The sequence below is a fragment of the Galleria mellonella genome, unplaced genomic scaffold (genome assembly GCF_026898425.1).
Source record: "Galleria mellonella isolate WM207_F2 unplaced genomic scaffold, CSIRO_AGI_GalMel_v1 utg1674, whole genome shotgun sequence".
Classification (NCBI taxonomy): domain Eukaryota; kingdom Metazoa; phylum Arthropoda; class Insecta; order Lepidoptera; family Pyralidae; genus Galleria; species Galleria mellonella.
Genome location: NW_026442013.1, coordinates 299,797 through 324,455, shown reverse-complemented (window position 1 = coordinate 324,455; position 24,659 = coordinate 299,797). Strand labels below are relative to the sequence as shown.

Genomic DNA, 24,659 nt, shown 5'->3' with positions numbered 1-24,659 from the left:
CGCTATCTTTATACACTGTCTAGGCACTAATGATAAATGACAGATGAGGACGAAGGTAGATCAGTTAGTTTATAGTGACCAATTTAACAAGATAATTGACAATTGACCACTATGGTTTCCAGAGGGAACCATTTGGAGATCGACATGATAGGGTATATAGGTAGCAATAGGGCTGTTAGAATCCATTACTAACAATCCCCCAACGGAGATAGTTAGTTCAATTTGATAGTATTTGCTATATATCTTCGTATATTATTTGGCATCAAATATACCTTACTAATTCTGTAAGCACCTGGAGATTCTAATTTACGTTAAGGAATGGAATGGATATAAGTAAATATGTGAGGATTATTGATATGATCCGAGATATGGATTGATCAAATTTTGATTTTGATTGATTATGATAGATTTGATTGATTGATTAAACATAGTTTATTAAGATAATTGACTGCTAATTTATTGGATTAAATACATCTATGAGTATGTTATATGCACATAATTTATAGAGTAAGCTTTGGTTATGTTCCCTATTTAGGGATATTTATGTAGTTATTTGCCCAAAATACACTATAAATAAAATAAAAAAAAACATACACACGACTATATTAATTAATGGGGTTGTCAGCAACCTTAATATAGATATAAAAATACTACGTTATGATGTTTGTTCTCGATAATTTCCGAAACCTTTGCCAGCGTATACTGTTAGCGCAGGCGGGGTTACCATTCCATTAATTACCATCAAGGGTTCAAATCCTAGACTGGGATAGGCATAGCCAAAGACCTTAGTTCTTCTCAGAAATAGCAACGTACGAGGGGCATCGAGGGTATTAAGTATAGTTTATTCTGTAATATACAGGGTATATTCAATATTTATAAACAACAAATACGATTTTCCATAAGGTGGGCCACCGGATTATTTGATATTTCCATTTACATATGAATAAATTATGGAGAGATGCCCTGATTAACTGGCTCATCTCTGAGCCGAACGATTCTAGGAAGCCACAATGAAAATTAATAAATTTTTTATTTAATATTCTCTGATTTATTTGCGTTTATACATATTAATAATACACTGTGGGGTATTCAATATTTATAAACAAAAAATCCCATTGCTATTTCAACCAGGTCGGCCACCGGTTCTTTGATATTATCATGGTTAATTCTTGATGGATTAATTGATGGAGAGATGGCCTGTTTTCATTGTCATCTCTGATCACCGATTCACTGGTGCCCCGCCAGCGTATGAAAATTAATAAAGGCGGGGTTATTTAATATTCATTGATTTATTTGCCATATAAAAAAAAATTCACTGTAATAAATTTTATGATTACAAAACGAAGTAGTCATTCAGATTTTATTGTTGCATGTTAACTGTTACTAACTACTATTGTAATATGTTTCGACATATAACTACAATGTTTGCTAAGGCAGAAACGGCATATTTTTATGACCTATTCCGCGAGAGGAAATAATATAGAGGATATTACGACTCACTTATACTTGTCTCCCTATTTCATTTGAAGTCATATTACCTACTCCCAAGAGACGAGGGTTAGCTGTGATAACAAAATAGAGTAATAAACTCAGTTAAACAATTACAATAAAGACAGTATGACTCACGATAGTCATTATTCAATAATAAAATAACAAAGTTAAATTTTTTTCGTTCCTTTAGTTTGCACACGGATATAAGTGATAATTCATTTTTGTTTATAAAGTAGTATATTTGTAAACGAATTGCAAACCTGTTGCAGAATAATTTGGTTACAATAAACAAAATAAATAAAACATGCTCACGACTATAATACTCGAAGGGTTAGTCAAATCATTGTTCAATATGATGCCCACGGCCACTTTCTACCATTGACTTGTCATCGACAAGGAGTTCCACCCCGTACCTTAGAGCCTAGATAATCGCGTACAACGCGGTTTCAGAGATGTTTTCTCCCACGACTGCTCAAGTTATAGAATGAGCTCCATGTCGTGGTTTTTCCAAGAGACTACAGCATTTGGTTGTTAAAAAAAGAGGTAAAGAGGTTTCTTCAGGGTCGGCAACGCGTGCCTAGTGCCTTTGGTATTGCAGGTGTTCGTAGGCTTCGGTAATAGTTTTCCATTAGATGGGCAATATGCTTATATGCCACCTCGGTGGTATAAAAAAATCTGTTAAAGAAATAGATGATTTCTCTAGAATCAATTATGATTAATTACTAGATAATTTTCCACGGTAGGCGAATTTAACTGACTTCATTCTCAGCGTTTTATTTTCCTTTAGGTGATTTGATATTGTATACAATTAACATGGGTGAGTGTTCTTTTCCATTTTCAAAAATTAAAAACGTCTGTCCTAGTACGTATTCCAGAGGGGAAGGGATCGTTAGTAATGCGGGCTACCAGATTATCAAAACCATTGCTAAAATAATGTAAAATACCCATTGTCCATTAAACAAACATTTATACACAATAGGAGGTCGACCTCCACGCTGTTCTCCGCCGAAGAAACGGCTGAAACCATCGTGAAGCTGTAGCCCATCAACGTTTAAAAATCCAGGTGTATTCATCACGAAGCTAGGTTGTGCTGTACTAGCCACGACTCATACGCACAACGGCCCAAATGAGAAGCTAAGCGCAAAAAAGAGAGTCCAATTTACATTACATTACATTCTCCTCTGAAACCGAACTGTATGCGGCCATTTAGATATAGGCGTCTAAGGGAAAATGTCTGTCGATGGCGAGCAGTAAAATGATGAAAGGTGGCTGCGGGCATCATTTCAAATAATTCCTCAAATCCCAAGTCATTGTACAAGCGGATTATAATTAATTCAATTAAAAAAAAAAAACCTTTAATTTTACTTGTTGACTTTTCACGTTTGATATTTACCTAAGTTGTTCAGAAAAATCTAAGTCGAACCGCCAAGATATGTCTCGATTTATCACACACATAAGCAATAATCCTACAGCCGGAGCTACCCACGTTTATTCTTGAAACTGAATTAGGATGCCAATGAATAAAAGATGAACAGGCTCAAGCAGGTACCGACTGTTTGCACAGATTTGCCATGTTCATTTGTGTAGGTTGTTAACTTATAATACGAGTACAGTTAGTAAAACCTGGAAGTGTCGGGGGGAAAGGGATTGTTAGTAATGGAGTTTGACAGCCCCATTGCTAGCAATATGCCTTATTAGGTCGACCTCCACGTGGTTCCCCCTGGAAACAATCGTGAACAATTCTTGTTGAATTTGTCACGATGGGCTAACTGACCTACTTCATTGTCACCTATCATCCTTCACTGGTGCCCCGCCGGTGTATACCGATAGCGCGGGTGGGGTTACCATTCCATTATCATCCATTAAAAAAAATAAAAAAAAAAACCTGGAAGAGTCAGATTAAATAAACTTAGTAATAGTCGATATGTGTATGTGAGGGTGAATGATTCTAGAAGACGAACGAAAGGAATAGAAATGGGAGACATAACTGAAAGAGATGTCAATCATGCTGTTATTATATCACTTATACACTATCTTATACACAAGCCTGCTATGAATTGAGAAAAATAGCAACTGATGGTGCATCTTTCGTCTTTTTTTAGTAATTATATTTGCATAAGAAGAAAGGAGGCAACAATATGATTTACAGTCTTTATTTAATCATTCCTTCTATGTAATTTCTTGTTCTTAGCTACGGACTAGTCAAAAAGCAGATGCATTTTTATCTATCCCTCTCTATCAATATGAATTATGCATTCCATCTATTCTTTTCCGAAATCTTTGTATATTAGCGAGATAGGTATCTCTTTTACACCATCGTTCGACGAATGAAAGGATGGTATTGTTACGAAAAAGTTAATAAATAATATTTTTTTTATTTTAATTTTTTCTTTCGACCTTCTCCACATATATCGAATGATTAAATTATCTTTTCTGTTATTGCAAATGTGAATATAAGTCAGTTTACTTCTTGGCGCCTTAACGGCTCAACCAATAGTAATAAAATTTGTTATATACGTAGATCTATTTGGGATGGACATAGGCTAGTATTAATTCGCATCAATCAATATATTCCCGCCACATAGATCAAGCTGCGGGTAAAAATTTGTGATTATTATATGTGAATAATATCTATATTAATCAAAATTTTTCCCTGTTTTGATTTTATTCTGATTATTAGTAATGCGGGCTACCAGTCTAATTGCTAGCAATATACCCCGTCAGGTCGACTTCCTCGTAGACAGGGGGCACCTCTGGAAACCATCGTGCTGAATTCCAGATGGTTACATCCTCACTGACTGGTGTCCCGCCAGCGTATATCGTTAGTGCAGGCTGGGTTGCCATTTCATTATCATCCATCAAAAAAAAATATGTATATTCAATAATATTATAGCTCTCTAGCCTAAGTGATAATAATAAAAACATTGTAAAAGCTGCTTGATACATTTTGTACAAATGTTGAATTTAATGTCGAACATACGAATCCGTTCTATTGATATTAATTCCGTGTCTTGTTAGTATTTTCGCCAGCTGACGCTACTATATACCAGATAAAAGTTTATTATCCCTGCTTTGAGTTGTCTAGAATTTTTCTGGATTTTACAAAGTAAACGATCTAGTTTTTTTTTATACAATTTGAATTGGCGTACAAGCTGATGGGCTACGAAAGTTTTTTTTGTTTATATTACTATGGTGACAAACAAGCATAAACAAGTGGTAGTCAGTGGCTAGATTATATGCAGAGATGATGGTGTAATAGTGTCATGGACATTGTGGAATATACTATTACGTGCATGGTACCCCATAATGTATGAGACGCTTCTAGAGTGTTAAGGTCTTATTGCTCTGTGTCGAGTTAACCTTTGTAGGTATTCGAGAATTTTCGTATTTATTTATATTATTTTATTTCACTAGGTATATATATTTTTTATACAACTTAGAATGGCAAACAAGCTGACTGCCCACCTGATGGAAAGCGGTAACCGTCGCTCTATAGACATGAGTAGTACCATGGACATAACAGAGTATACAGTTTCGCCCATGAAACCCCTCCCCCCCTGAAAGCTGTTGTGTTTGCATGGCTGTATTTCGGTTTGAAGGGTGGAATATGACGTGAATTTACTGGGTACAGAGGAATAACACCTGAGTCCTCAGGAATGGCAACGCATGGGGGAGAACCATGGGCAAAACAGTATACTCTGTTATGTCCATGGTACTGCTCATCTCTATAGGCGACGGTTACCACTCTCCATCAGGTGGACCTTCAGCTTGTTTGCCATTCTAAGTAGTATAAAAAAAATAACAAGGGCTCTCACTGCAAACTAAACAAGCAAGGTCCAACTAGGCTTATGCCCAAAAAGTGTTTGCAGATTTTGTCACAGTGAGGACGAAACGCCGCAGTACTTAATGTGTGATTATAGCCCACTCATACATATACGACATATCTCTTTTGGAGAATATACTTTGTACCCAGAGGAGATAAAAAACGTCTCTACAAAAAATTCCTAACATTGATCCGAATTAGCAGCGAACTTTAAAAAAAAAGCGAGAACAAAAGATCATGGAAAGGTTGCAGCATCACAGGTTTTTTTGGCTTAAAAAAAAAAACTGTCTTTCAATAATAATATTGAAATACAAATTTCTAATTATAAAGGTAAATACACAAACATATATGTATATATGTATAATTTCAAAACAAAAAAAATATCGAAACCTGATTAGACTGAGAACTCGGACTAATAACAATTTACTATTTGCACGTTTATTCTAGTATTTTATTTTACTCGAGTATTTTTTTAATTGATTTCAAATCAATCAAAAGAGGAAGTAAAATCCTTCATAAGAGAGTTGAGTCTGCGCATTGCGGATAGGGGCCATGATCGCCGTTCTGGTTCGTATCTGGCTCAAAGGATATCTCTGGCAATCCAACGCGGAAATGCCGCAAGTGTCATGGGGACCTTTGGGTCGGGTACGGATTTTTGTCATACTGTGAAATGTATTAGTTTTATCTTACCTGAAATATAAATTGATTTCTGAAATTTAACTTTATGAAGATATTAAATGTTCAGTAACTTAATTTTGTTCGTCCCCGAAAATTCCCTCGTCTCAAGCCATTACTGTATTGTTATCAGGATTATTAGTCATGTTAAAACGAGAATTTATTATGGTAAAATGTTTAACAGTTCAGAACTGAAGCGTTAGGTTATTTTTAATTGTAATTTATGAACACAATGATAAAGCAAAAATGTTTGAAACAATTATAAATGAAAATGTAGGCCTTCTTTCTATAAATCAGTGTTTCTCAAAGTTTGGGTCGCGACCCCCTGGGGGTCTCGAAGCTTTTACTAAGGGGCGCGGAATGTTGCGAAGCCAAGCCGTAAAAAACGACAAGTTTCGCAATTTAATAAAGTCAATTTTACTGTTTTAGGTACTTAATTTTTTAATACTTGTTTATTGTATTTAACCGATACCTAATTATGAAAAGAAAAATCTACGGATTTGATATTTGTTAACTAATAGAATACATATAGATTAGAAACGGCGGAAGGTAGGGGTTTCAAAATATCTTTTCATATTAAGGGGGTCACGCGATGAAAAAGTTTGGAAAACACTGTTCTAAACAATACTTCAGATAACATGAATGGAATGATATATTAGGCTGCGTTATAATGAATATAAAAGGTGAGTGGTATAAATATGCGAGCTTGTTAATTTTAGAAAGGCTGTTCCAAATTTATTCGAGTGGTGATGGAGTAAAAATACAATATGTCACCATATATTTTTGGCTTCAGGATGTCGAAGAGTCTATTAGGGACCTCAGCATAATATACTTTCGTCTGAGGAAAAAAGAGATGAAATGATTTTCCATTAGGCCGTCAGCTCGTTTGCCATTCTAAGTTGCATAAAAATAATATAAGTTCTATTTCTGGCAAGGTAGTTTTATTTTTTAATTTGCTGATTTTTCTAAAACCATAATGGTGGCAAACAAGCATGTCATCTGTTTGATGGTAAACAGTCACTGTAACATCAGGGGTATCACGTTGCTTACCCTGAAGATGCCTTAATACACGCTTTTTGAAAGACTCCACACTGATAAAAGTATACTTGCATTACCAATATTTATGCACCGCTATTTACTTTCTCTGTTTACTCTCTGTTGACTGTTAAGTCAACCGTTACGCTATCAGGCATTAAGTCAGGCCTGTAGACTTTTTCTAATGTGTGAGAAAGTATAAATAAATAAATAAATTACTCACCAGTCCAGAGTAAGAGATGACGTCGCCCACTAGCCCCCTGTGCGCGGTGACGGTGACGAGTCCCTCGAGGGCGCGGGCGAGGTGCGCACGCGCACACGGCGCGGCGCCGCGCACGCGTGGCGGCGCGCCCGCTACTAGCCACGCGTACTCCGCCCCGAACATGCCCAGCTTGAATGCCTGCGCTCTCATATATTGTATTTTATTTTACTAAACATTTCCACGTGCACAAGCGTTTAATTAATTATTAAGATATTTTAAAATATGTGTGGATTTCAAAAGCAGGATAATGAGATAAAAAAGACCACCGTTATATAGTGTAAAAAGATAAACTATATATTAGTTTTTAAGTTAGAGCTTCAGTAACACAACGGAAAGCTGCATCTAATTTGGTGTAGTAATTTTTACGTAACGTGGGAACAAAGATATAAACAGACAGAGAGATAGATAGATAGAATTTCTAAAAAATATTGTCTTGCCTTCTATTGCCCGTATTACCAGAAATATAATTTTTTTAAATATATTCTAAGTATAGACATCGTTTAGTTACAATTTTATTATACACACTAGCCGTTTCTCGCGGCGTTGCCCGCTTTTATGTAGTTCCCGTATATTATTCTCATTGAATTTCTCCATGAATCCAGTCTTGTATTGTATTATATACTTAAATGATAATTACGTACCCAATACCTTCATACATGTTCAGCCAATGCAACTGATCGGTTATTTTACAGTATTTTATATGGGATTCTTTAGATTGGTATAACTTTTTTATTTATGAACCGATTGAAATAAAACCGTAACGCAATAGCTTAAGCCGTTTCTGAGATTAGCGTGCACAAATGTACAGACAAACAGTAAAAAATTCTAAAAACACATTGGTTTGGACTCTATTGCGTTCATAAAGCTCCTTTATAGTAGTTTTTCTTATATATCTTACATGTACAGACAGCGACCAGTTACGATTTTATTATATTGATTGTTTGATTGATTAGTAAGATTATAGAGGTCTAGCAGAAACGAAACAAACGTAAACTAATTTTCCGTTTTAAATAGGTAATTACTAAAGTAATAAATAGTAATAAATTAGGAGTAGGTGATTGGTGTTGCTAGGTTAGTAGTATCATTTACTGTCAGATGGGCTGAATGTTTGTTTGTCATTTTTGATTTATTATAAAATATTTTTAAAATTCATTTAAAATTCCGCAAAAGAAAACTTCAGTTATGGCAAAACCAGTAAAAAATTAAACTGCTGAACCAATTTTGATAAAATCACTATGGGAGTAATTTGTAAGTTTATTCTTTCAGATAAAATAAGAATTTTTAAATCGGTTTATAAAAGACGATGAGGTAACAAACGTAAAAATAAAATCTAAACTAGAACCTTCTTAGTGCATTGTAGAAAGTATGAAGTCCTATTTATATCTATAGGCGACTATCGTTAGCTAGATTTGCTATTTCAAATTGTAAAAATATAGTCTATGGAGGTTTAAGCCTCCAGGCTTAAACGGTGATGATGATGATGTTGATATTTGCTCACCTCACAGAAGATCTTCGGTATCATTTCTTGTGAAAAACTGCCTATAATGATGCGGGTGTCCAGTTCCTAGTTAACAAAAAATAAAAATAAAAGCATAGCTAACAGTGAAATGTTTACAAAAGAGAGACAAGGTTTTAACAATTGAACAAATGTTCGATCGACTGATTACCCGATTGATCGGTTGATAGATTCACTGAATAGTCGATTGATCTACCGATTGATTTATTGATTATGATATTTATTGATTTATGATATTGATTATCAAATCGATTGATTAATTAATTGATCTACATTTTATTAAATAAAAAAGTAATTATGTTGGTTGATGATTGACTGGGAGAGAATACTTTTAGCATTAAGTCCGCCATGTACACATATTTGTACTAATGAATAAATAAATAAATTAAAAAATAATAAGGTATAAGTGACTACTTTCCATTAGGAGGGCTGTCAGCTTGTTTGCCATTCTAGGTTGCGTAAAAAAAAAATCATTGTGTAACGGTTTAAAGTACTGTTTCAATCTTCTTATTGTTGCAGGTTCAATTCCTGTGTAATGCGTTTCAATTTACATTCATGAGACTTTGTCATTAGTATTGGCCAGGAACTGTTATTTATTAAAAAAAATAATATTTAATTGCCTTTTGTCATTCCTTTATTCAAATAAGCGATTATTGAGTATAATTTTACTAAAGGAAGACATTTTACAAAATTTATCTGCATGGGTACCTCTGTCCCATTCGTATTCCTGTCGCGAAGCAGCTATGAATGCAGGACTATGTTTTGGTTTATATTTCAGTGAAATTATAGGGTATGGATGCATAATATCATAGTTTTTAGGAATGAAAACACTTGATGGCTACCATAGGCACATTAGTATATTCTATAATGTGTCATTGTTTATATCTAAAGGTAATGGTCACTCGTCATCAATCATCAAGTGGGTCATCAGCTTGTATGTCGTGCGTGTTAATTTTACGGCCTGAGAAAAGAATCTACCGAAAATATAATAACTAATAATAGATCTCACTCAAAGGAAAATATTTAGTTAAACACATACTATATATATATATGCTTAACTAAATATGATTAATAAATATGTATGTATATATGTATATGTACATACATATTTCGATTTTGTTATCAAAGGCGAACGTAGAATCTATAAATGCCTATTGATTTATAAAAAAAGAATAATGTCAGACAAAAGCTGTGTAGGCGCCATTTCCTTTGTCTAATATTTTTGAACGATGAACCATGAATAAGATATTGTAAAAGTAAGAAATAAACATTCTTTTTACTCAACAAATATTTTATCAAAACAAGGAACCTGATTTGCTTTTTCTCGGAAACAATTAGACTTTTAGAACGTAGTAAACACTCCGTAATAAAATTACAGGCAATCACTGCATTATTACATTCAGTTGGAAATAGCCATATTTGATATAGATAGAGCATCAAATATTAAAAACGTATTAATATTTAGTCTGCTAATTTAACGCTCTGCTGACAATTTTTTTTAAATAAAAATAGTAAACGCTTTTTTTAGTATTGCTAGTAATTGGATTAAAAAAATTCCCATATAAGAACAGGGTTTTATATTATCTATTTTTTTTTCTGGTGAAATATAAATACATATACATATGAGCTATTTTGATATATTTAAAACGAAATTATAAGGTAAAAACTTATTTTACGCTTGGATATAAATTAAAGGGATCAGTAAAGATAAGCATCATTACAAATCTTCACGCATTGTTTCCTCCTACATATTGAGTAATAAATATACATTATGGCAACCCTATTCACGCACACATGGAGAAAATCCTTGACCTATTTTTGGCGAAGCATTTGTATGATGACACTTGATACGCCCATGGATACCTACTGAGCCATAGATCAAGGATTACATCGTAACTATAAAATAACCTCATCCTAATTCTTATGATTGTAATTTGTACTGAGAAAATAATGACTACGTTATTTAAGAGTCGGCACAGCTACTGTATTCACGAAACTGGTAAAAGAATTTATGCAACTATTTAGAAGTATCATTATCATATTAGCCCTCAACCGTCCATTGCTGAGTCCAAGACTCCCCCTTGGGGGTTTTTGCCAGTAGTGGCCATGATTTACAGGCGGATTGACAACCGTAGTTAGGGGGGGAGGGTTATTAGTAATGCCGACTACCAGTTCCATTGTTAACAATGTACCCCGTCAGGTTGACCTCCATGTGGTCCCTCCTGGAAACCATCGTGCCAAATTCTAAGTGTATTTATCACGATGGGCTAACTGACCTTTCATTTACACCTATCATCCCTCACTGGTGCCCCGCCGGTGTATACCGATAGCGTGGGCGGGGTTACCATTCCATTATCATCCATAAAAAAACTGCAGTCAGGGTTTAGAGATGTTTAAGAGGGATATTGCTGCCATCCCTTAATCATCTTTTATGACACCCAAGGAAAAGGAAGGGGTAGCCTATTCTATGCCGGGACCACACGGCCAGTAGTACAGAAGTATGAACATAATAATATTCAACTGTAAAACTATTTATATAATATTGTATTAATTGTATTTATTATTTTTTGTACAAAGTATCGATAGTTATTTGGTACAAAAGGATGTGTTATTTTAAAATGCAATATTTTCAAATTCAATGATTATTCAATGCATAGATATCAATAAACTTTTTTTTTATTTGAAACGTGTTCCTGGTCACACCTATTTAAATTCCGAATCTAATGTTGTTATTTTTCAATTCGCCTCACAAACAGGCAATGTTTCTAAACTATACAGCTTATTATTCTATATTGTTTCCCCTATTTTTTTAAATAAAGTTTTCAAGCTTGTTTTTTAATTTTCATGTCAAATATTTTGACAAAAACCAACTCATTTGATAAGTATTCGATAACTATTTACTTGTATAAATAAAGTAATTCATACAAATGTCCGTATAAATTTATTAACTTATTTTATTGCTCCATAAGTACCTAACCAATTTTGAAGGGGGGGGGGTGGAGAGTTTTTTTGTCTGTCTGTGTGTTGTGAGTCTGTCAATTTTCTAGTACTTATATAAGGATGTTTTTAAAAAAAATCATAATCATCAAGTACACACACAGTGCCGACTGCTTGATATGTCCAAAACAATCTCCAAAATCATGTCTAACGTAATATATCGTATAAACTTATTTAAAATGGCATATTAATTTCTTAATAATGATAATACATTGGGGTAACACAAACAAAAAACAAAGCTTGTTACTGTTTGAGGTAAAGAAAACAAACAAAAGTTCCCCACTCGACAAAGGCGAACATTTTCTTTGTTCTGGATAACTTGAGACACAATACTCGAGAACATACAATTCTGCTGATGCTTTATGTAGTTACTCTGTAGATTCAACTAATTATTAAAGATAATAAAAGTGCCATGCACTGTCTAAACATACATCACTCGTCATGTTTACACAAATCTTTCAGGAACAACTGTAATCTTATTATTGTTTAATAATATTTAAAAAGTGAGTCTCTTCAAATTTGTCTTTTTTTTTGCATGAAGCAGGTCATTCAGCGTATCGTGATGAATTCCATAAGAATTGACCATGACAGTTTCCAGGAGGAACCACGTGGGGGTCGACCTGATAGACTATTGCTAATAATAAGACTGTTAGACTCCATTGCTAATACTCTCATGTACTGCTCATGTCTATAGGCGACGGTTATCACTTTACATCAGGAGGGCCGTCTGCTTGTTTGCCATTCTAAGTTGTATAAAAAAATCTAAGATTAGAGTCATGAGTATATTTGTTATATATTTTATTTACTTTCTTATTTTAATAGTAGTGGAATTAAACAAAATATTTCTAATTAAATCATAAGTGATATGGACTTCCGTAAGATTACACTTATTTTAATAAAATACTTTCTTATTTTGTCGGTACTTTCATTTCTCGTTCAGTAATACCACAGAACAAGTAAAGCACAAGACAAGAATATCCCTAAATTGAAATCGATTCCATTTAATTAAAATGTATTAATATTTAAATTCTTCAAAATAAATGTTCTTAAGATATTTCCGCACCGGTCTGAATCCTCATTAATGCGATTCGGCGGCCAATTTCTAATTAAATGATATAAAACTTTCAAATTACTTTAGTTAGGGCCAATATAATATTTATGATTTATAATATATATTTACATACCGATGGATATAATGGATTTGTCTATTTATAAATTTAAAACTGTTATTGAAAAACAATTATTGAGCGAGTCCTATACGAGTATACACTAAATGTTAATTTGAATGACAAACGTGCATGGTGTTTGTAGAAAATGCATGGGTTTTTAAACGACCATGTTATTTTAGATATGGTAAATTTATATAAAAGAGTAAGTTGAGTTTCTTGCAGGTTTCTTCAGCAGTAGGTTCATCAAAGATGACAATTTAAAAGAGCTTGTAAACAAGTTTTTTTTTTAATAAAGATAATTTAAATATTAAAAATTTTAATGGTCTTGTATTAGTGAGGATAAATATGACCCTTTGTAGAAACAAAGGGTGGCCTTATCTTTAAGCAACTTCTCAATTTTCTATTTGCAAATTTTCAATAAGAAATTGCTTAAAGATAAGGCCACCTTTTGTATCACTTCACATTAACATTTACTGTATTTATTATTTTTAGAAATGATGCAATAAACCATAATATGTCTGGCTATTTATTATATATATATATAGCTATTCAACCAAATATCGTTCAGGATTTTTTACATTACAATTATCGTAAAGCAGTATAATAAATTTTTCGAAAATAAGTAACGTAAAAAGTATACATTGTTGTGGCGAACCTTTAGTTGCTGCAGTTGCTCCTTAAAGTCGGACTCGGCGAAGGTGATGGAAGCCGCGCACGTGATGTTGGCCGCTTCCAGCTGCGTCACCAACTCGTTCACTGCTAACGAGTATACTTCTTCGTTCTGCGAGAACGCCGTCACAGTGTCCCAGCCGAATTGTCTGCAAGAAAGTAGAAAATGAGATGGAACCTCTTTTTTAAATCCATGTAGGATTTCAAAGGTAGGGGCATATTTTTTTCTAACCTGCAATGACCAAGTATTATGGGTGCTCATGGGCGGCGGTAGTCACTTACCATTAAGTGAACCGCATGCTCGTTAGCACCCTGTGTTATATAAAAATGAAGAAACATATACAATTTTTTAAAATTAGAACAATTTTAGAATTAGAACAGTAGTAACCGCATCAACCTCGGTGCAGTAGTTTTTGTGTGATGCCGAAGCATCAAAACAGACAGACAAAAAATGGATTCGTTACAATGAACCAACTAGTTTGAATTTATCCTCAACTACCACCATTCGCTGATGCCACCAACGTATACCAGGGTAACAATTTTATTTTTATTTCTTAAGAAACGACTACAGGAAACCCTACATTTCTAGATTAACAATGTCTAACTCCGTAGATTTAATGGAATGATCGACCGCATTTAATATATATATATATTTTTTTATAACATTATTTATTATTTTTAAAACAAGCATAGAGCTTGTCTGATGGTAAACAGTCACTGTAGTTTTTGGGCGGCAAGTTTGTGCGAGTCGGACTTTACTTACAAGCAATTAAAAAAAAATTACTACTAAAATGAAAAGAAATCTAAGTTTTCATTCTTTTTATAAGGCACTAGTAGAAAATCAGCGCTACGAGTACTTACTCTACAACTAACTGCTAAGGTGGTTGCCTTTTTACTGCAGAGGCACATAAAACCTACAAATTTTTTGTTTCGATTATAAATTATTATTTTATCTCCTTAAATTGTATAGAAATTATAATATAGTTTTAAATTTTAAAAACTTTTTAGATTCCATTCGATACCATTGTCGGTTTTATCCCCATTTTTTTATATCACGAAGGTGCCAAGCAAGCGTATAGCTAGTCTAACAGTAAACGGTCACTGAAGCCTATAGACGCCTGCAATACTAGGAGTGTTACGAGCCTGTTGCTAACCCTGAATAAATCTTAATACACCCTTTTTGAACAACTCTATACTGTAGTCTGATTATATAGCTGTCCCTCGCTGCCGCAATTATAACAGAGTTGGGATAACTGTATTGTTTATATAACCAACTGCGCTTTTTGGTTTAAATTGCTTATTTTTGGCTTAATTTACAAATTTCGTAGTCCAAAAATAATATTCGGGGGCAAAAACTTCTGACGGTTTCCGTTGAACTTTCATAACAGACTTAGAAAGGTCTTAACGACGGTGCCCTGCTGAGGGAACAGAGAAATTAATGAATTTTATAATGAGAATAGAACTTGTCGTAAGCCGAGACAATCTTCGTAATTGCGACAAAATTAAACGTTATTTTATAAGTTTTGTCTTTTTAAGACTAACAAGGGTTTTTATAAAATGTTTTAGTTGCCACGAAATAGGTAGGGCGTTACCCTATGTGGTCTCGACTTAGAATGGGGCACCCCTTCCTTTACGATAGCTACAGGAAAGAAAGGTGTAGTCCATTTTGTGCCAGGACTACATGGCAAGGTTAGGATATAGCAGTGAAATTACAGGGCGCGGAGGCATAATACCATAGTCCTTAGGGAAGACATAACCATAATTACGTCTATAGGGCACGGTTATTATTTTCTATCAGGTATTTTCTATCTCCTTCCGTTAGACCGCATTCAGAGTCGGGCGGCTAGAATTATCGATAGTCAACGCCTTACTGTCCGACTTGACCCACTGAAACTGCGCAGAGATGTTGCATCTCTGTGCATCTTCTACCGAATTTATCATGGGGAGTGTTCTGAGGAATTGTTCGGATTGATACCTGCTGCTGATTTTCACCACCGTACAACCCGCCACAAACTAAAGTTTCATCCCAATCATCTGGACGAGTGGCGGTCTTCCACCGTGCGTTTTTCAAGGCACTTTCTTCCACGCACAACCATTCTTTGGAATCAACTTCCAGCAGCAGTATTTCCGAACCGATACGACAACATAACCTTCAAGAAAAGAGTATATTCCTTTTTAAAAGGCCGGCAGCACACCTGCAATGCCGCTGGTGTTGTGGGTGATCATGGGCGGCGGTAGTCACTTACCATCAGGTGAGCCGCATGCTCGTTTGCACCCTGTGTTGTAAAAAAAAAAAAGGTGTCTTGGCAGCTCGCCTTTCATTTTAAGTATCATAAAATAATTAAAGATATTGTTCCACATAAAAAACCGACTTCAATTGTGACAAAATTAATTAGTTTAAATAAAAAACTAAACTATTGAAGCGACTTTAATAAAATTTCTATGGTACCACTCTAAAAATATATTCTTTCAAATAAAGGAAGAATTTTCCAAATAGGTTTATAACTGACGGAGTTATGAAGTAACAACAAACATAAAAAATACCACCAATTTGAGAACTCTATACTTTTTTGAAGTCAATTGAAAATCAAGATAATAAAACAAGAAATTAAATCAAAGTAAAAGTGTTTTATCGTTGTAACTAGAGCAGACAGGTCTCAACAAGCAGTTCCCATTCACTATTATGACAAATGTAACAGGCGAGTTTGTACATAAATTAAGCTACTTGTTGCAACGTTTTAAAGAAAGCGTCTTTCAAAAGAGATGTAGCTTTTATTGCATGCATAATATACGAAAGGTAAATTTAGCTATTCCTTTCAACTAAAGTAAAATATAAATTGAGCACTCTTCAACAAATTTTAAAAAGAGTTCTTTTTCGACGTTTGCAAAGTAAATAAAAAAGTCTTACAAACTTAAGCTCTCCTATTGTACATCTTTATTTAATATATTTTATATGTTTGTAATTTTTGTGTATAATAAAGTATAAATAAATAAATAAATTGTGCTTTGAAAGAAGTAAAACATATAAGTACTAGTGTGTTACATGCGGCGTTACCCGTGTATTTATCTGCCTTTTCATCTTTACCCAAAGGTTGTCTGTAAGCGATTGCCCTAGCGATAAGACCGTCTTTTATGTATATATTATTTTTATGCAACTTAGAATAGCAAATAGCTGACGGCCCACCTGATGGCCAGTGCTAACCGTCGCTCAGAGACATGAGCAGTACCATGGACATAACAGAGTATACTGTTTCGCACATGATACCCCCATGCGTTGCCATTTATGAGGACTCAGGTTATTTCTCTGTACCTTGTAAATTTACGTCATATCCCACCCTTCAAACCGAAACACAGCCATGCAAACACAACTGCTTCACGGTAGAAACACGAATGGGACAGAGGTACCCAAGCAAAAGACTTTTGTACAAAGTCTCCCTCTGGTAAGATATTTTTTATTCAACCACACGATAAATGGACGACGTATTAAAAGAAATTTGTACTTACATACGAGTATAGGATACTTTTTATTTCAATTTAGGCGCTAGCTTCCACGGGATATGACTAGTTTATAGTTAGTAGTTCAGAAAGTACAAAGTACAGCTTTATTTTTAGAAAAACCATAAATCTTAGCTATGAAGTACCTATTCATAATTGAATATTACCACGAATTAATATTTCAGCTGAACAGAATAGTATTTCTGTTGAAATTTCAAGGGCAAATAAGAATTTGCCGAAGACAAAGAGGCAGAGATTTCGGCATTAGACATCTGTCAAAATAAATTGAGGATTTGGGACACTTCAGTTAATTTTGGCTTAAAAATAATCTTCAATAGTAAAGAAAGAATAGAGTTGAATTTTCCTTATGAAAAAATTCATCTTCTATTTACTTATTTATTTATTTAAAGGAACACCAACAGCATATTGTATTATAACATACATATATAACAAACATTAAATACAATACAATATTAATGCACATGTCTATTAAAGGTATTTACACAGCATTTACTTTAACGTAATTATATATTATTAATATTTCTATTAATATAATAATATTAATATATATATATATATATATATATATATATATATATATGTATTGTATGGATGTGAGACGTAGACATTAACTCAGAAAGAAATGGATAAACTTAGAGCCTTTGAAATGTAGTGCTGGAGAAGGATGGATAAAATTAGCTGGAGGGATCGAATTAGCAATGAGGAGGTCCTGCTTAGGGTTAAGGAAAAAATACAAATTATCAGAACTATTGAGGACAGAATGGGAAAAATGTTGGGACACTTGATACGACACGGCGAACTTATGAATATTATAATAGAAGGTAAGATAGAAGGAAGGAGGGGAAAAAGGAGACCGAGACATAGTTACATCAGGCAGATTAAGGAAGGAGTTGGTGTCGTGTCGTATCAAGAGGTGAAGAGACTCGCTGAAAATCGTAGTCGGTGGCAAGAGCTCCACCGACAAGAGCACAGCTCTTAAATAGGATAGATAGATAGATAATAAATGGGAAAGTTTGTAACAATGGTTGGAGTGATGGATGGACGAATGTTTGTTATTCTTTTACACAAAAACTACTGAATGAATTTCAGTGAAATATGGTACACGGATGGTTTGAATTCTAACACGTAAAATAGTGTTATTTATTGTATACAAAAAAGTATTGTATCAGAATAACAATTACATATATTAGTGCAAACTATTATATATATATATATAGCAACAACTATATGTGCTGATGAAAACATCTCTAAAGCCTGACTGCGGTTGCCAATACGCCTGTCAAGCGTGGCAACTACTGGCAAAACTCCCCAAGGGGGGCTTATGTTCAGCAGTGGACGATTAAGGGCTGATATGATGATGATGATGTATGCTGATTAACGTAGATGAAGCTGCGGGATAAAGCTAGTTAATAATATGAGTATTGTTGAGTAAATTCGTCGTTTTGTCTTCAAAAGCGAGCATTTTCAGCGAGTCAGGAATACTTGTCACAATTAAAGGATAATGTAAAGAAATATCTGCAGTATTCACATTTATTCCTTCGCTCATTCATGGCTATACCAAAGATACTGAGAAATTATGCAAAAATTTTGTATTCACGACGAAATTGGTTATCTTTACCAGAGGGAGACTTTGTACAAAAGTCAATTGCTTGGGTACCTCTGTCCCATTCGTGTTTCAACCGTGAAGCAGTTGTGTTTGCATGGCTGTATTTCGATTTGAAGGGTGGGATCTAGAGTGAATTTACTGGATACAGAGGAATAACACCTGAGTCCTCAAGAATGGCAACGCATGGGGAGTATCATGGGCGAGACAGTATACTCTGTTATGTCCATGGTACTGCACATGTCTATAGGCGACGGTTACTATTTTCCATCAGGTGGGCCAATAGATTGTTTGTTATTCTAAGTTGTATAAAAAAATTTCATATTTGTTTTCTTTTAATTAGCTAATTAACCATCTTTAGGAACTGCTAAATTAACTAATTTTGATAAATAAATACTCTTTATTGTTTCCTCCAAAAAATTACATTAGTAAATTTATTAAAAAAATAATTTAAAACAATTACAAGATTACATTGAGAAAACAATAAGCGGCCTACTAAAAGCAATCTCTTCCAGGCAACATTTGGATGGAGAAGAGTAATTATAAACAGTTTGACTGGGGGCACAAAACTGTTATATATATATTGTAATATGTACAATAATGTAAATATATAAATGTAAATTTTAACTTACTGATACATATTTAACCCTAGAAAGATAATCATATTTGGTATGGCGGTAAAGATAATCATACGTCTCAGAGACGTACGCCTAGTTATTAATTAATATTTTAATATATATGCATTTACTAATTGTTTATAGGGTCTTGCATATTAGTTTAAGTATTGTACTAAGTAATAAAACATATATTAAGTTGTTATATTCATTAATTAAAAGAAAAAACAATAAACATAAAACTCTCTTAAAAGTACACAAAATATAATTCAACTTTTTTAATAGGAAGTTTCTATGTGGCTATCAGTCTTCAATTATAAATATAATGACACTTTTTGAGGGTATAAATGCTAAATAGTCTTTAATATAACAGAAACAATCATCTCTTATAATTTAAGTACATTTATAACACACATCTTTTTTGTGATTATTACAAACAGGCTTTTGGCAAAGAACACATTCCATTTTGGACATTCTTTTTATCTTTGAAGGACAGTGCAAACAATTTCTTTTCTTTTTTGCTGCAGGCTCTTTCTCTCTTTCCGGGTTATCATCCACTCTATTTTCTGGTAGCAGTTCTTTAATATTGTGGCGTAAGTACCTTTTCAAGGTCGGAACTTCCAATCTTTTCCCATCCAAGCTGAAGTTAGCTCAGTGCTCAATTTCTTCATGAAGTCTTTCCTGTTCAATGGCTTTTCATTCTTGATGAGTACATTATGACAATATATGATATATAAGTTAACAAACGATATATTTAGCATGCTATAAAATATCGTCATTGGCCATCTATTAGGCGTCCCCTAGCTGATCGAATAATATTTATTGCTAACGTCCTTCCGTAGGGGGGAAGGGATTGTTAGTAATGGAAACTAAAGGCCCTATAGCTGGCAATATACCCAAGCAGGTCGACCTCCACGTGGTTCCCTCTGGAAACCATCGTGCAGAATTCCAAGTGTATTCATCACGATGGGCTAACTGACCTGCCTTTTTTTTCATTCTCATCTATCACCCTTCACTGGTACCCCGCCAGCGTATACTGTTAGCGCAGGCGGGGTTACCATTCCATTATTATCCACTTAAAAAATGTCCTTCCGTGACTTTTACCTTTGACAGTGGACCAACAGTACCTATTTTTCCCTCGAAGCGTTTGCTTAGGCGGGGTAACTATGCGAGTGTTCAGCAAGGGAATTATATTGACAGTAGACTCCGTCGATTGAACTGACTCCACTTGGTCAGAAGGGTTATCTGTAGCTTCGACAGCTTCATCGCTCAACTCGTCTTCTGTATAACTTTGTACATCATCTTCGAAGAGTTGATTTTCCACTTCGCTACCACTTTCTTGGGCAGAATCATCATCATTTCCCATCAAAAATTGCACAATTTCCTCCTCATTAATACTCTCTGACTAATCATTTTATGGCTATATTACATGTACCTTAAATATAAAAAAAATATACATTCAAACATACAAACAAAAAAAATATCAATCTCGCGAAAGTCACACAAAAGATAATCATACGTCTCGTAGACGTACGACATAGCTGTATCTAGGTACCCATATCACTTACCGCTGCTGAACCACCATCCAACATTAGCTCCGACAACCGACTGAGTTGACTGAGATGGACAGTGCGCTGCGTATTGTAGATAAAAAGAAATAACAATATTTAACAACTGCGTACGTCTCGCGGACGTAGAGTATCTTTCTAGGGTTAAATAAATCCATTTGTACAGCTATTAAGCTACAAAATTTATTTATTTATTCATTAAAAATAATTACAACATTATGACAGCAAAAGCCAAATCAATGTTATAAACCCAGTGTGCTAACGTACAAAATTATAATAAAAGTATTTAACCCGACTCTAGATATGTCTGAGCCGCTTCTAATATCTTTGGCAGGCTACTACTAAAATACCAATGATATTTATAATATTATTTATAAATATAATTATACCTGATGAATGCTATTCTCGCCGGATTGTGGGAGGAGTCCGGTGCTACAGTACGGCAGAACAGTGGAAACTCTGACCGGTCGCTGAGGGCTGGTGATGTTGATCCAAAAGACACCTGCAAACAACGATGTATAATTAGTTTTCTTTTTAATGTAATTACCGGTTCAACTTACATATATTTTAGTCAAGAAAGCTCGACTAGTTTCGGGGTCGTTAGGGGCCCTTAGTAATTAATTAACCCTTAGTAAAACCAGAGGGAGACTTTGTACAAAAGTCGATTGCTTGGGTACCTCTGTCCCATTCGTGTTTCAACCGTAAAGCAGTTGTGTTTACATGGCTGTGTTTCGGTTGAGTTTCAGTTGAGTCCTTAGGAATGGCAACGCATAAGGGGTATCATGGGCGCAACAGTATACTCTGTTATGTCCATGGTAATGCTCATGTCTATAGGCGACGGTTACCATTTTCCATTAGGTGGGCCGTCAGCTTGTTTGCCATTCTAAGTTGTATAAAAAAATTTTTTTTTGGCCAAGGGTCGAGGGATGCGCAACAGCGTCCCTTTTAAAACATCACCAAAGCCTAACTGTGGTTGTTAATCCTCTTGCCAAGCGTGGCAACTACTGGCAACTTACTACTACTAACTACTGGCTATTCTTTACGCTGGAGGTCTATTTCCAGCAGTGGACAGTTAATATGATGGCTGGTATGATGATGATTATATTGTCCCTGTTTAGCATTCTATTTAATGTATTATAAAGAAGCAAGATTTGATTTTATGGTTGTAATAGATAAATTAATGAAAATATATAATCGACTTTAAAAATTCTATTGCCTATTGAAAACTATATCACATTAAGAAGTAACATTGACTGTGTTTTATAAAAACCTGTGCAAAACCGGGTCGGGTCGCTAGTGTTGTATAAAAAATGCATGGAGATAATTTACACACTCAGGTTATAGAATGAGCTCCCTGCTGAGGTTTTCCTAAAATACTACAGTATGGGGTTCTTCAAAAGGGTGGTAAAGAGGTTCCTTCAGGGTCGGCAACGTGCACGTAGTATCTCTGGTATTGCAGGCATTCATAGGCTACGGTAACCGCTTACCATCAGGTGGGCCGTATGCTTGTTTGCCACCTCAGTGGTATAAAGAAAAATTACCTGGACGATATTCCAATAGGGTACAATCTTCGCGATGCTCTCAGTGACCTCGGAGCACGCAGTGCCAAGCAACATCACCATACGGGAGTCCCTTTCCGTGTATAGAGCGTGGAAAAATCGGTCCACTCCCACGCCTGGATCGCACTATGGGCAAAAATAATTAGGTATTATAACTTATTTTATAATCGCCTCTTTCTTACCTCCTGGGAATCAAAAATAATGTGGTGATACATTGAAATCATAGGAACCAAACAGTCTAAGAGCCGTGTAAGTCCCCGCATAGAATAGGCCACCACTTCCTTTTCCGTGGGTGTCGTATGAGGCGACTAAGGGAGCTTATGATGGAGGGATCGGCAGTAGCGTCCCTCTTAAAATATTACTGAATCCCAACTGTGGTCACCAACTTGTGTGCCAAACATGACAATTATTACTACTGAATATAGGCCTCTCACACAGACTGCCTTCGCCTAGCATGGTATAATAATGTATACATATCAATTTTTGACATCTATTCTTTTCTATCACTACTTATCTATTCTATAGCTCCTTAAGTACTTTACGTATATGTATATTTTGAAAAAAAAAAATTAATTCCATGCGGATATAAAACGCTCTTCACTAAAGTAAGCAGTGTAAAAATTGGCTAATGACATTAAAGTATGACGACACTGAGCTGCTCCTATCTAATTATATCTGAATACACAGATATACCGCGTGGTCGTGGCATAGAATAGGTCACCCCTTCCTTTTTCCGTGGGTGTTGTAAGAGGTGACTAGGGGAGGGCGAGGAACGGGCAGCAGCGTTCCCCTTTAAACATCTTCAAAGCCTAACTGCGGTTGCTAATTCGACTGCCAAGAATAGCCACTACTGGCAAAATCCCCTAAGGGGGAGGCTTATGTTCAATAGACAGATGCACGCACGCACGCACGCAAGCACGCACGCACGCACGCACGCACGCACGCACGCACGCACGCACGTATGCACACACACACACACATACACACACATGCACACTGACATACCAATATACACGAGCATAAATACGCGTACACATGTGTACATGTGCGCGTGAGCACGCATACAATATAACTATTACTTTATTACTTTTTATTGAATCTATCGATCTGTAATTATTTGTATTTAACGATACAAGATTCTTACGATATAAGTCTTGAATTTAGTGCAGAAATCATTGTTAAAGCATATTATCATATAACAAAGTATACATAGTTAAATAAAATAAATATTTTCCAAGTAAATTCGTTATGAACATCAAGCAACTGCAATTTATATGGCTCAGACAAGAAGAGCTAACATTACTCGGCAAGTTTGTTCGAGTCGAACTTTACTTGCAGGCAAATACCAACCTTACTACTGAAATGAAAATAAATCTATATTCTGTAGAAATTTCAACATAGTTCTGAACTGACTTTAAAAATGAGATTCTATGCAATATCTTTTCGGGTTTTGCTCCAATTTTTTGTGCTTCTTTTTGATTTCTTATTTTAATTTTATCCCTATTTTTTTTATACTACTAGGCATGAAAACAGGTCAATTAGCCATGATAGTTTCCAGGGAGAACCGCGAGATGGTCGACCTGGTTGGGTATATTGCTAGCAATGGGATTCTCAGTCTCCATTACTAACAATCCCTTTCCCCCCTGATGGACATGGTTACGACAAGCAACATGATATATTTAGAGTATGTTTCATTGGATTTTCTTGTTCTGAAATCCGCGCGAACGAAGTAGCGGGCAAAAGCCAGTTTCTGTACTAACTGAGCTGTTCGCTACTAGAATATTAAGTAAAAGTTTGGAAACGCTCGCTACCTACTCAAAGGTCAGAGTGGCGTCATAAAGTCGAAAAAGGTATTCCTGAGTTTAGAAACATTTTTTAACGTGGGAAAATTCATCAGAGAAACACATTTGTTTCCTGTGAAGAAGTTTGAAGCGTTCACATAACTACGTACCGGGTGATAGCTAAAATTCCGTTTTGTATTGAGAGAGAGGATAAGCAAGCTGACGTAGGAAATGGTCTGATCACATAGCTCGAAGAACCGACAACCGATGTGGAAGAAACATTTTTGAGTGGGGACCCCGTTAGGGTAAACGCAGTGTAGGATTATACGCTAAATGGAGTGACGACCTCAAATACGTTGCACGGAGTCAGTGGATGCAGGT

At 35.0% G+C, this 24,659-nt stretch overlaps 1 protein-coding gene across 1 annotated transcript in view; it reads right to left on the bottom strand.

Annotated features, from left to right (window-relative positions):
• The window catches only part of LOC113514753 (gamma-aminobutyric acid type B receptor subunit 2), a 196,807-nt gene that overhangs the window by 13,965 nt on the left and 158,183 nt on the right, over positions 1 to 24,659 (bottom strand). The window contains exons 5-9 of the mRNA XM_052892801.1: positions 22,480 to 22,623; positions 21,328 to 21,440; positions 13,624 to 13,786; positions 8,785 to 8,850; positions 7,248 to 7,424 (exon numbers count right to left, since the gene is read on the bottom strand). Of these exons, the coding sequence (XP_052748761.1) occupies positions 7,248 to 7,424; positions 8,785 to 8,850; positions 13,624 to 13,786; positions 21,328 to 21,440; positions 22,480 to 22,623 (663 nt within the window). The remainder of the gene's footprint in view (positions 1 to 7,247; positions 7,425 to 8,784; positions 8,851 to 13,623; positions 13,787 to 21,327; positions 21,441 to 22,479; positions 22,624 to 24,659) is intronic.